This window comes from Pristiophorus japonicus, chromosome 1 (assembly GCF_044704955.1).
Source record: "Pristiophorus japonicus isolate sPriJap1 chromosome 1, sPriJap1.hap1, whole genome shotgun sequence".
Classification (NCBI taxonomy): domain Eukaryota; kingdom Metazoa; phylum Chordata; class Chondrichthyes; family Pristiophoridae; genus Pristiophorus; species Pristiophorus japonicus.
The window spans coordinates 146,065,801-146,080,421 of record NC_091977.1 but is presented as its reverse complement, the minus strand read 5'-3'; the positions used below and the strand labels follow the sequence as shown (position 1 = coordinate 146,080,421).

The 14,621-nt window shown below is 41.7% G+C and overlaps 1 protein-coding gene across 1 annotated transcript in view; it reads right to left on the bottom strand.

Annotated features, from left to right (window-relative positions):
- The window catches only part of pggt1b (protein geranylgeranyltransferase type I, beta subunit), a 106,306-nt gene that overhangs the window by 39,447 nt on the left and 52,238 nt on the right, over positions 1–14,621 (bottom strand). Inside the window, exon 5 of the mRNA XM_070864152.1 lies at positions 14,477–14,609. Coding sequence (XP_070720253.1) covers positions 14,477–14,609 — 133 coding nt within the window. The remainder of the gene's footprint in view (positions 1–14,476; positions 14,610–14,621) is intronic.

Sequence of the window (14,621 nt, the reverse complement as noted above, 5' to 3'; positions counted from 1 at the left end):
CTGCTGCTTTTAATCATTCCAGTTATTAAATATAATTACATAGTTGTTGGCCCACTTCTGTCAGTCCAGATGCTCAATCTAAAGTGGCTGAAATGAACATACGGATGAAGGTAGCAGGGTAGCACCAAGGGAGTGTCAAGGTGTTGATAATAGTGAGCATCATCACAGACAGTCTTTCGGAATCGAGGAAGACTTGCTTCCACTCAAAGTGAATTCTCAGGTGACTCTACAGTCCAATGCGGGAATTACAGTCTCTGTCACAGGTGGGACAGACAGTGGTTGAAGGAAAGGGTGGGTGGGGAGTCTGGTTTGCCGCATGTTCCCTCCGCTGCCTGCGCTTGATTTCTGCATGCTCTCGGCGACGAGACTCGAGATGCTCTGCGCCCTCCCGGATGCTCTTCCTCCATTTTGAGTGGTCTTGGGCCAGGGATTCCCAGGTGCCGATGGGGATGTTATCAAGGAGGCTTTGAGTGTGTCCTTGAAATGTTTCCTCTGCCCACCTGGGGCTCGCTTACCGTGTAGGAGTTCCGAGTAAAATGCTTGCTTAGGGAGTCTCATGTCGGGCATGTGGACGATGTGGCCCGCCAAATGAAGCTAGTCGAGCGTGGTCAGTGCTTCGATGCTGGGGATGTTGGCCTTAGCGAGAACACAGATGTTGGTGTGTCTATCTTCCCGGTGGATTTGCAGGATGTTGCGGAGGCAGCTTTGGTGGTACTTGTCCAGCACTTTGAGATGTCTGCTGTATGTGGTCCTTGTCTCTGAGCCATATAGGAGGGCGGGTATCACTACTGCCCTGTAGACCATAAGCTTGGTGCTAGATTTGAGGTCCTGTTCTTCAAACACACTCTTCCTCAGGTGACTGAAGGCTGCGCTGCACACTGGAGGCGGTGTTGGACCTCGTCATCAATGTCTGCCCTTGCTGATAGTAGGCTCCCGAGGTATGGAAAATGGTTTTGAGCATACACATAGCTCAAGTAGCACAAATCCTGATATTGCTATGATGTATGAATTTGAAGGTTTTGCATTAGAATAGGGGACTGAAAGCTAACATAAGACACTGGGAGACTGTTTCCACTCTTTCAAAATGGTCATGTCTATAATGTACTTATGAATGACTCCACGAGGCACGTGTTGTACTCAAACTATAGTGACGTTGGTCCTTTATTCCAAACTCCAGAGTGCTGTGCAAGCATAGTTTGCAGCCTTTTATAGTGGGCCCTGCCACCAGGGCAGGAAACCCCCGGTCTCCACCAGTTGCACCCTGTAGTGGTGCCAACATGTATGTACATGGCGTGGACCTTATTGACAGTACATCTGGTAAATAAGTCTTCATCTTATACAGTGACTACTCATAGAGTACATCCATAGTCAGCATATACAACAGAAATCTCTATCTAAAGTGGGTCACATCTCTACTGAGGCACATATTGTTAGTGCTCCAATATACTGTGCCACTGCACTGTCCCCTACATAGGTAAAGATATTGGGCCTGAAATTCAGGCCCTGCCGGGTACATATGGAATACTTACGTACCCGGCGAGGTCCCGCAAAAGCCGGTTTTCAGTTCCAATGCATCCCCACAGCCAGGACATTCGCATGGGTGAGATTGCGCTATTTGCCCATCTCTTGTCCAGCGAATGTCCTTAAAACTCTTGCGGCTGGTAAAAGCAGGTGCATAGCCTACTTTTACCAGTGTAAGAGTTTTAAAACATGTAAAAAAACAAAAATAAAATTTTAAAACACATTTTTATGTTAAAAACCCTGTCCACTAAGGTAAGTTTATTTTAAACCCTAATTACAATACTTAAAAAGAACCCGAAAAATATTTTTTTTCTAACAAATTTCATTAACTTTAATTTAAATTAATATAAATATGTGAGGTGGTTTAAAATGTGTGTGTGTGTGTTTGGGGGCGGGGGGGGGGGTTCTCATTCATAATAATGAGAACTCCTACTTATGGAGTTCCCGTTATTATGAATGAGAATACTGTACCTTCATTGGCTGTCCAATGCCACGTGACTCCAACTTCTCCCTCCGTGACTCCTCCTCTTCCTCCGCATCTCCAAGACGTGAACGCGCTCCGATGTGCAGGAAGAGGAGGCTTCTGACCGGAATTGCTGGAGGGCGCAGGAGCAAAATGTAGGTGCGGATGTTTTTCCTTATTTTCAGGCGAGCGCCCGCCGGAAGCCCAGAACCGGGATTTCAGGTCCATTGAAGCTAAGCTTTATTCTGCTCCAAGCAACCAGAGGTGTTAGGATATAAAGTGCTCCTTGATAATGCTGTGGAGCCCAGGGTCTTTACAAACTTGCAACTTGTTTCTTGTCAAACACCTCAAATATACACATCCCATAGCATAATATATCATCTTGGACAGTCATACACCAGTAAAAGCTGGGTGTTTGCTCATTTTTAAGACCTCAAATACTTCCAAAAATCTCAGTGAAGTTGTTGGGTAATTCCCTTAAATGATTATTGATTTCAGTTCTATTAGTATTTAATCAAGATACACTCTTGGGTTAAGGAAAGACAGAATAAAACTCGAGCACCATGGTCACCATCACGTTTAAAAAGACCCTGATAATGCGACCTGGCACTGAACTCCAAGATTCCATTATTGCACACGATGCAGATTCAAATGGCATTCTGAAATTCCAAGACTGGAGGAGGTCTGGAGCTTTTGGACAGTAAATCTAAATATTTCATGTCCTTTTAGGAGACCCCCTGGACTGCTGATTGCCTCAACAGGAGTCAATCTGGACCAATTGCACTGTAAGAAAGCATTTGCTGTTAGAACAGCAGATTTTCAAAAGACTGAAATACCGACACTTCGACAATTAATTATGTTTTAATCTTTCACTTCTTGGTTATTTTGTGTTAAGATACCATGAAATGCCCACTGAGGGCCAGGATGCAGCAAGTTTACCAGGGATGCAGATTGTCAGCCGTAGCAAATATAGGATTATATATAATATACAGCACAGAAACAGGCCATTTGGTCCAACCAGTCCATGCCGGCGTTTATGCGCCACTCGACCTTTTCCTGTCTTTCCTCATTTAACTATCAGCAAAACTCTCTATTCCCTTCTCCCTCGTATGCTTATCTCGCCTTCCCTTAAATGCACCTATATTGTTCGCTTCAACCACTCCGTGGTAGCAGGTTCCACATTTTCACCACTCTGGGTAAAGAAGTTTCTTCCGAATTCCCTACTTGATTTCTTGGAGACTATCTTGTATTGATGGCCTCTAGTTTTGCACTTCGTTACAAGTGGAAATACTCTCTCTGCATCCACTCTATCAAAACCTTTCATAATTTTAAAGACCACTATTAGGTCACCCCTCAGCCTTCTCTTTTCAAGACAGACACAGTCTGATCATCCTTTCCTGAGGTATATCCTCTCATTTCTGGTATCATCCTTGCAAATCTTTTTTGCACCCCCTCCAGTGCCTCTATATCCTTTTTATAATATGGTGACCAGAATTGTATGCAGTACTCCAAGTGTGGTCTAGCCAAGGTTCGATACAAATTTAACATAACCATTCTATTTTTCAATTCTATTCCTCGAGAAATAAATGCTCGTGCTTGGTTTGCTTTTTTATGGCCTTATTAACCTGCATTGCTACTTTGAGTGATTTGTGTATTTGTACTCCGAGATCTCTTTGCTCCTCTACCCGACTTATATTCTTATTTTCCAAGTAATATATGACCCCCTTATTTTTCTTACCAAAATGTAATATCTCACATTTATCTGTCTTGAAATTAATTTGTCCATTCTGCAAGTTTATGAATGTCTTCTTGTAATTTGTTGCGGTCCTCCTCAGTATTGACTACCCCCCCACCCCCACCCCAAAAAAAATTGGTGTCATCCACAAATTTAGAAATTGTGTTTGATTCCAAAGTCTAAATAGCTACTCTGAATAGCTATCCTTTACCCCAACCCTCTGCTTTCGGCTTTGAAGCTAGCTAGCTATCAATTCTGCTACTGGTCCCCAGCGATGTCAGCACAGATCTTATGTGATATAAAAACTGCTAAAGGGATTCAATTGTCTCCAAGATGGCATGCTTCACAATGGAAGAATACTGATACTGTGGCAGACTCGATCTTAAACTGGAGGCAAGCAGGATTGAGGGCACTGTTAACATTGACTGGTCAGATTAATTCATTCATGGGATCAAGAGATACAAATGTCATTGGGACTGGGATTGTTCTCATTTGACTCCAAATAATCCTGTAAGCAGCTGTCCTAATGTGTAGACTGACCCTACGTGGACAAGCAGCTGAAAGCTTACCAATTGTCTGTGTTAGTAGGCCATACAATTTTAACTGGTTAATGGCCAGTAGTACGTACGTACAACATACATACAAAATGACAGGCAGGAAAAGATCAACTGCCTGCCCCACATTATTGATGCCTGGAGCATCATGATTAGACACTTTCTACCCCCACCCTGCAGACACCATGTAATCTCCTGGGAGAGGCAAAAAAAACAAGGAAAAAAAAAGGGCCAAAAAGGAAAACAAAATCTGGAAAATTCCTCTTTGACTCCTCAGGCAATTGAAACCAATCCAGGAGACCACATTGACTATGCTTATGTTAACTGCTCAATTGCTTAACTTTTATAAGATGCGATCTTTGCCACAACCAAGAACCAGTCCAGCTCTCTTTAGGAGGCATGCAGAATCAGCACACATCAGCAATTTATTCCAAAGATCAACTACTCTCTAGGAAAAGAACAACCACTTAACATCTAGCCTACTCCTACTCTTGCGTAGTTTAAATGCATGACCCCATGTCTTTCCAAATCTGTCAAACTGAATTTAATCTATCAGTGGGTAACGCAAGCCCTTTCATTATTGTATATACCTACATTAGGTCCCCTCTAAAGTCTACGCTGCTCTAAGTAAATAGATCCAGCTCTTTAAGCCTATCCAAGCAAATAAAGTTGAAGCATCGGCAAATACAAGAGGGTAATTAGAATGATCAGTCATGATCTAATTGAATGGCGGAATAGGCCAAGGGGCTGAACGGCCTACTTCTGTTCCTATGTTTCTCAACAACTTGCATTTATATAGTGCCTTTAATGTAGTAAAACATCCCAACGTGTTTCACAGAGTTTTATCATACAAAATTTGGCACCGAGCCTCACAAGGAGATATTAGGTTAGGGGACCAAAAGCTTCTTAAAGGAGGACAGAAAGATAGAAAAGTAGAGGGTTTTAGGAAGGAAATTCCTGAGCTTAAGGCCTAGGCAGCTGAAATGGAAAATTAAATAAAAAAAGATGGTGATCTGTCCATGTCAACAATGTGTATGACAGGTTGAACTTGTATATTATATAAGCAAACAAACAAAGCAGCACTGAAATAAGTCATAGCATGGATGATACAAGGGGCCAAAATTTACTGTATCTGGCAAATGAACGCTTGTCTATTTAATATCTATGACCTTTTGGATTGGAACTTAAGTTAGAGATCGAAATGGCATGGTGTCCATGACAGGGCAGCAATTGTGTGTCTCCTTAACCAATCAGATCGAGGCATTGTTGATGAACAGTGTAGATTGTGAACCAGGAAGTTCAAGTTAGAATAGTAAATTCAATGTCAAATCAGGTACAAAAAGCGAAATAAAGAGAAGGAAAGAAAGATTGGATTGAGAGAACGGATTTATTTTAAAAATCAATAACAATTAAAATCTGACGGAATGAAACTCCAATTTGTAAAAGTAAATTTTCAATGCGAGAGGTGTTGTTTGGCAGTAATTAAGACTTATCATGCCATTAAAAAAGGGAACCTGGACTGAAATAGACAAGCTCTAACTTTCTGTGGCGAGCTTATTCCAAGGCCCGGAATTTGCGGTGGGTAATGATGGCGAACTGTCACGTTCACTGTCATTAGCCCTCTGAAACTGACTGCATTTTCAGGATTTAGTGCATGCGCATCTAAACGCGGAAATCCTTAAGTTCCAGTAAGTCATTCACTGCTCTGACACTGACTGCGCTGTGAACCCCTCTGCCCTTCACCAACCCCCCACCCCAGCAATCAGTGAAAACGACGAAAGTGGCGGAAACTTGGAATTTCCCACATTAGTATCACTGTTAAATATCCCATTAAATGTGAAGCCTTGTTGGAATAGGTGTAACTGGGGTTTAACAGCATATTAACTGCTAAACGGTCTGGCCCTGAAAAATTATTTTTTACATTTAAATTTGTTCATGATCTTTCAGCTTCTACCTTCTCCCCATGTGAAAGTCCAAATCTTTATTTTGCCCTCTAAAAAGTCAGGATAAAAGCAGCTTCTCATTTGCTGGTTTCCTGTCTGTGAGAATTCTTCAATGTGATTGGCTGCTTAGACAGTTTGTTGACATCACTGCAGCATCGCCATAGGAATCCTCTATTCACAGCGCTGCAATCAATTAAACATCGAAAACAGCAAACTTCACGCCACAGTGATCGCGAGATCTCTGCGGGCAGCTTTATTCGGGACTAGCAATGAGCATCTTTGCTTCACCGCTGATCGCAAGTTACGGGCCCATAGACACTGGAACGTGTAGAGGAACAAAGGAACCTTGGAGTACATGTACACAGATCCCTGAAAGTAGCAGACCAGATAGATAAGGTGGTTAAGAAGGCACACGGAATACTTGCCTTTATTAGTCGAGGCATGGAATACAAGAGCAAGGAGATTATGCTTGGACTGTATAAAATACTGGGTTAGGCCGCAGCTGGAGTACTATGTGCAGTTCCGGTCACATTACAGGAAAGATGTGATTGCACTGGAAAGGGTGCAGAGGAGATTTACAAGAATGTTGCCTGGACTGGAGAATTTTGGCTGAGGAAAGATTGGAGATGCTGGATCTGGTTTTTTTGGAATAGAGGAGGTTGAGGGGAGACCTGATGGAGGTGTATACAATTATGAGGGGCCTAGATAGAGTGGATAAAAAGGACCGGTTTCCCTTGGCAGAGGGATCAACAACCAGGGGCAAAGATTTAAAGTAATTGGGGGAAGGTTTAGAGGAGATATATGGGGAAATATCTTCACCCAGAGGGCAGTGGGGGTTGGGAACTCATTGCCTGAAAAGGTGGTAGAGGCAGAAACCCTCACCACATTTAAAAAGTACCTGGATGTGCACTTATTGGGCCCAAGTTTCGGTTCGAATTGCTCCTATTTTTTGGAGCAACTAGTTTAGTATGGTGTATCTTAGAAATCGCAATTCTCGGCATTTAGTTTGCTCCAGTTTAAGTGAGTTAAGTATAGTTTCGTTTTAGTAAAGTTTTTTTTCCAAAAGGGGGCATTACCAGCCACTTACGCCTGTTTTGCAAGTTTAGGCAGGGAAAAGTTACTCCAAACTAAGTTAGAACAGAGTAAGTGTCCACTTTTGTACACTCTGAAAAACCTTGGAGACTTTAGAAATCATGTGCAGATATCCAGAGATTGGGGGGGGGGGCGAGGAGAAAAGGGCAGTTAGAGGATTTTCCAAAGCATTAAACACTTCACTTTTAAAAATAAAGAACCATCAATAATAAATGATAAATAAATCAAAAAATAATTCAATAAATAAATAAATAAAAAATAAAAAGTTCCTACCTCACCTACCCTTTCGGGAGCACTGGTAGCCCAGCCAGGGCTAGGGGCTGTGTGCTTTGGGCTGCAAATCGGCATTCTGGCCGCGATGAGGGAGCCCATTCAGCCAGGGCTAGGGGCTGCATGCTGCAAATCAGCACCCTGGCTGCTCCAGGAGCCCATTCAGCCAGGGCGAGGGGCTGCGTGCTTCGAGCTGCAAATCAGCATTCTGGATGCTCTAGGAGCCCATTCGGCCAGGGTTAAGGGCTGCGTGTTTTGGGCCCCTCCCACACAGCCAGCAGTACACACACACAGAATCTGGGGGCCAGAAGCTACAGCGCACGCGCGCAGCTGCTGGCACTCTTTTTGGCCCAGGGTCGTAACTCCGTCCCCAGCTGCTCGTGCTGCACTGCATTGACTGTGAAACAGGCCTGCTGGACTCGGAGAATCGCGAGTTAAGTTTTAGGCGCTTTTTTTATTCTAAAAAATAGGCGGGCCTCTCGGAGTGCACCGTTCTGGGAGGACATCCGAAACTTGGGCCCAAAGTGCTGTAACCTACAGGGTTATGGACTAAGAGCTGGAAAGTGGGATTAGGCTGGATAGTTCTTGATTGGCCAGCGTGGACACGATGGGCCAAATTGGCCTCCTTCTGTGCTGTAAATTTCTATGATTCTATATCCACCATGAAATGTCAGGAACTTCATGCCATTCAATAGTAGGTTAACTATCTCAATGTCCTGTACTAAGTACAAGGTCAGAACCTGGATCAATGAATTTGAATTCCCTTTGTATTTTTAGATAAACTGGATATGCATACAAATGATTGATCAATACATGATTGGGCAAAGTAGTTTCTGAAATGTTAATCACAGTCACCTATTAAAAGATCACTATAAGAAGCAATAATTTCAGCATAAAATTGCCAGCACCCTTTGTGTTACACACAACTTATAAACAGATTGATAGCTCACCAATTAGATCTTGAAGGGATCGCAGGCGAATGATATTTCATGCAAAAGAATGCATTTGCAGATGTTACAAAAGATCATTGAACTGGATCATCTTCTCGATTTTACTGTTTTAAATGCTTACATATCAATCTGGAACATCTCTTTTTTTGAACCAACTCCAATTTAACAAAAATGTCTACTGCCAGTAAAACCATGAGGGTAGGATTGTTTTAAAAAAGGAGAATCTAATCTATGACTAATTATTGAAATTCTAAGCAAAATCGTAACAGCTTGCCAAATACATTCCATCCAGATATCAGGGCATAGCCTATTGAAATAAAATTAGCTAGCAATCATGGAGAAGCATTGAAAAAAAAATTATTCCTGTGAATACCGATTTATTTATACAGACAGAAAAGGATAAGTGCTTTATGCTAAAAAGTAATTTTCATCTTAAGTAATCTAAGTTTACCCACAAGCTTTCTTCAAATACTGTAACCCAAAAGTGCATTAAAAACAACAGAAAAGCAAGCTTATATTTATGAAACAGGAATCAGAGTGAGCCTGGCCTTGGTCAGTTGAGTGTGTAATTGAGAAGTGATAAGAAGATTACTGGGAACAAATCACTAAAGCTACTGAATTCAGAGCAGGCTATTTTAAGACCACAAAGAAAAACAATCTTAATCTACAGAAATTCTACATAAAAGTGGCCCTTAACTCAAGGGTCAGACTTTGATTTCAATGTTTATGCCTTTTGCTTCTCAAAATAAAAAACACAAAAAGTGTCAAATAACCGAAAAACGTTGAACTGCTTCATCTGCAATTTAAAAAAATATTTTAACCATTGAAATGCAGCAAGATGGAAGAGAAGAGAAAGATTCCATCAGAAATCTAGTACAGATTGAACCTCCCTTATCCAGAACCCTCGGGACCTGGCCTGTTCCGGATAGGGGATTTTTCTGCACGAGTGGTGGTCACGTTAAATTGGATGATACAGGTACTGAGCAAGGTGATATCGGGGCTGGCTGGCTTGAAAGTGCAGCAGAGATCATTGGGTGGGGGGGGGGGAAATTGTGGGGTCAGGCCAGCGATTGCGAGAGTCGGCATCGAGGAAGGACTTCAATTTGTTCACGTTGTAGTTCTGCGCATGCGCCACCTGGTGGTCGGGAATGGTTCCAGATGAGGGGTGCTTCCGGATAAGGGAGTTGCAATCTGTATCTAATGTCAAGATCAATGTAGCAAAGAGTCCAGACCATCCCAAAATTCAGATTATTTTTGATACTCTAAAACAATCAGAATTTAGTGCCTCTGATTCAGTGTCTGAGCCAATTACTTAGACCTCAGTTTCCTCGCTCCTTGGCCCAATTCAGAGGCATGTAAAGATATAGCATTCTGCAATGATGGGCAGACTTTCACATTCATTCACTCTGCTTCCAGTGTTTTCCCCTTACCTGTTGCCACTGGTGACCTTTTAATCGCTTTCGAAATCTATGCATACATTCACAAGTGAACAGGCAGGAAAACAAAACTCTGATGTTTGTTTTAACCAGCTGCTACCAGAAGGGAACTACTGGACAGAAGAACAAACAAGTGCAATATGAGTAAACAAAGCTTTTTAGCGGAGTTGCTCAGCGATATAAAATCACAGTAATTCCACTGGAACAAGCAGCAACATCAAACTGGGTGACTTGGTTATGGCCTTAGAACTCAGCATAAATAGGACATTCCTCTGAAATATAACTGATATCATTTTTTTTTAAATAGGGGTTATTGCTGCAAAGCAAATATATTAAAAGCACCACATAAAACCTACAAGACGACAATTCAACCCAGAAAAATCTGTGGGCATTAAATTTTTGCAGCAGTCAAAAATAACTTTTTCTTCCATGGTAACTAGGGGTTTAGCATTTGCTCCTACCCCAAGGGGATGCTATATCCCGAGTTAAAGAACGAGATACAATGGAAATGTTGCCAGTAATTGCGGATTGGGTTACAGTCACAAAGCTTCTTAAGCCTGAGCAGATTGAGACGAAAGGTTACCAGGGTAGGTAGCCTTGATCTATACTTAGCACATAATTTGCACTGATACACAACAGTCTTCCAATACCTACTTCCTAGTATTAATTCATTTACATTATTTTGTATAACTGGTGAACACTAAATTTAAAAACATGCATGAGGCTTTTTGGATTCAACCACCTGTCTGCAGTGATTACAGAGTTTCAGAATTGAAAATTCTTTGACATGGGTTTAACAAAGAAAATGTGCACAAAAAACATTTGATTGTTAAAAGCTTCTGCTGCGGACTTTTGTACAAGTGGTAACTCCGATGACAACTCAGTGGCAAACGGAACAATTGGTCACAACTGGATACATGGGGAACATTTTCGTTTAGTTGTTCATTGGAGGAAGAATTCAGAGACAGTGTAGCCTTTAGTGCTGAGGGTGACCATAGTTTTTGATCCACTTTGTGATGCACACACTTAAAGTACCTTTATTACAGTAAAATGGAAGCAAATGAATCACTTCATGTTTAGTGCGGTGAATAATTCTTCAAAGGCCACCTGGTATGTGGATCAGATACAAAAAAGATGTTGAATTAGTCACAGCAAGACTTTTTACTAATCACCCTTGAAAGAACTGTCTGATAATACATTCACAAAGTGGATTAAAAACTATAGTCGCCCTCAGCACCATCCCTAAATTCTCCCTCCAATGAACTAAATGAGAATGTTCCCCCACGTCACCCTATCATAGAACCCCCAGCGCCATCCATAAGACCAAGTCAGCATGTTGATGGCGTGCATTGTGCACACGTGTATGTGCGGGGTTAGGTGGAAGAAATAAGTATGGTTTCTAAGTAGGCAACATTTGCTGGGCTGCTGCCTTGCTCCTCAGTGTCTTTCAAACTATCAAAAGAAGTTAGCTCTCAGGCTACAAACTCAACTGCACCAAAACAAAAAGCACAGCACAGTCAGAAGGTTCCACAACAAATGCACAAGGTCAAAAACAAGCTTCAAGTACCGACACCTAAAATGCATACTTGCCACGTTATCTCAAAGTTACAAAATCATTGAGTTGGAGTTTCCAATGGATTACAATCTATTACTGTTAACTGAAAGTAATTTTTTGATGAAAAAGGTGATTGTTATATATGTAAACTTGTATTTATTCTGTACAGCCACCGGAGGGCTCATCCCCTGGAGTCCCAAGGATCCCATAATCCCTTGGGAGGTATTTAAGGAGGCCTCACAGGTTGGCGAAGCACTCTGGAGACCTGCAATAAAAGACTAAGGTCACACTTTACATTACATAAGAACATAAGAATTAGGAACAGGAGTAGGCCATCTAGCCCCTCGAGCCTGCTCTGCCATTCAAAAAGATCATGGCTGATCTGGCCGTGGACTCAGCTCCACTTACCTGCCCGCTCCCCATAACCCTTAATTCCCTTATTGGTTAAAAATCTATCTGTGACTTGAATACATACAATGAGCTAGCCTCAACTGCTTCCTTAGGCAGAGAATTCCACAGATTCACGACCCTCTGGAAGAAGAAATTCCTTCTCAACTCGGTTTTAAATTGGCTCCCCCGTATTTTGAGGCTGTGCCCCCTAGTTCCAGTCTCCCCGACCAGTGGAAACAACCTCTCTGCCTCTATCTTGTCTATCCCTTTCATTATTTTGAATGTTTCTATAAGATCACCAATCATCCTTCTGATCTCCAACGAGTAAAGACCCAGTCTACCCAATCTATCATCATAAGGTAACCCCCTCATCTCCGGAATCAGCCCAGTGAATCATCTCTGTACCCCCTCCAAAGCTAGTATATCCTTCCTTAAGTAAGGTGACCAAAACTGCACGTAGTACTTCAGGTGCGGCCTCACCAATACCTTGTACAGTTGCAGCAGGACCTCCCTGCTTTTGTACTCCACTCCATCCCTCTCGCAATGAAGGCCAACATTCCATTCGCCTTCCTGATTACCTGCTGCACCTGCAAACTAACTTTTTGGGATTCATGCACAAGGACCCCCAGGGTCCCTCTGCACCGCAGCATGTTGTAATTTCTCCCCATTCAAATAGTATTCCCTTTTACTGTTTTTTTTTCCCCAAGGTGGATGACCTCACATTTTCCGGCATTGTATTCCATCTGTCAAACCTTAGCCCATTCGCTTAACCTATCTAAATCTCTTTGCAGCCGCTCTGTGTCCTCTACACAACCCGCTTTCCCACTAATCTTTGTGTCATCTGCAAATTTTGTTACACTACACTCTGTCCCCTCTTCCAGGCCATCTATGCATATTGTAAACAGTTGTGGTCCCAGCACCGATCCCTGTGGCACACCACTAACCACCGATTTCCAACCCGAAAAGGACCCATTTATCCCGACTCTCTGCTTTCTGTTCGCCAGCCAATTCTCTATCCATGCTAATACATTTCCTCTGACTCCACGTACCTTTATCTTCTGCAGTAACCTTTTGTGTGGCACCTTATCGGATGCCTTTTGGAAATCTAAATACACCACATCCATTGGTACACCTCTATCCACCATGCTCATTATATCCTCAAAGAATTCCAGTAAATTAGTTAAACATGATTTCCCCTTCATGAATCCATGTTGCGTCTGCTTGATTGCACTATTCCTATCTAGATGTCCCGCTATTTCTTCCTTAATGATAGCTTCAAGCATTTTCCCCACTACAGATGTTAAACTAACTGGCCTATAGTTACCTGCCTTTTGTCTGCCCTCTTTTTTAAACAGAGGCGATACATTAGCTGCTTTCCAATTCGCTGGTACCTCCCCAGAGTCCAGAGAATTTTGGTAGATTATAACGAATGCATCTGCTATAACTTCTGCCATCTCTTTTAATACCCTGGGATGCATTTCATCAGGACCAGGGGACTTGTCTACCTTGAGTCCCATTAGCCTGTCCAGCACTACCTCCCTAGTGATAGTGATTGTCTCAAGGTCCTCCCTTCCCACATTCCCGTGACCAGCAATTTTTGGCATGGTTTTTCTGCTCTTTGAGCTCTCAGTGTTCGGTCTGACTCTTTCTCCAGACATAACAGTGATAGTGCATTATTTCAAATGAAGCAGTTTTTATGGCATTCATTTTGCACACAATTTCAATTTATCCTAAAATATTACTATAGGAAATGATCTTAAAATATTACTATAGGAAATGCATTTGCAAAGTAGAAAATTACATTTTATCCCAAATTTCAACAGATTAAGATTGTAATAGAGTTTAAACATCATCCCAGATTGATCTTTTACTTGATTAAGAAATAAAGATCAATATGTGCTCGGTATATAACTACTAGTACCCAGTACTCAACTATTGGTAACTAAACAGCTTAATTGTTCAAATCTAAATAAGGAAGAGTCAGGGCATCAACAAAGTTTTAACAACCTACCTTTTCACAACTCCAATTAAACGGATTTTCAAAACACTACGAAGTTGACTTGGGCAACCTATACACACCCTATTTCAATCCCTTGAAAGAGCTTAGACATTTTAATTAAGGTACAACAAAAGCACACCCTATTTCAATCCCAGTAAAAGAGCTTAGACATTTTTATGAAGGTGTAACAAAAACAAGATGACCAACCACAACCTGTGGCAGCGTTTAAAATGTCAGCAGCAAGATTGTGATTTATTTTATTTTGTTGTCTGCAATTACCATTTCTCCCAGTAATTTCCAAATCAAAGGGTAATAAAAGAAAACAAATCATCTGCCTGTAATATCTGCAAACATCTCCATATTATAGCAAAAATAAACAGCCCTCTTAGAAACAAAAAATATTTGTTTTTCTTTGAAGAACTGTAGTTTTTGGTTTGTATTTATCATCTGTGCTGTGAAGACAAGTTTCATGAGCTAAAGTTCTGCGAGCAAGAGCTAAAAAAAATAATAAAAACTTAAAATTCAACTCAAAGATTTATTCATGTTACAGATCTCTTTTCTTACTTACCATGCTTTTCCTGATGTAGTTTATGGCTTTCTTTGTATTCATTCCTGACCAGTCATTAAGCATGTAGCAGATACAAGTGGCACAGTAAACAAACCTCATGTCATTTTCACTTCCTTCTGGCACTGCATAGAAACTGCGAGACAAA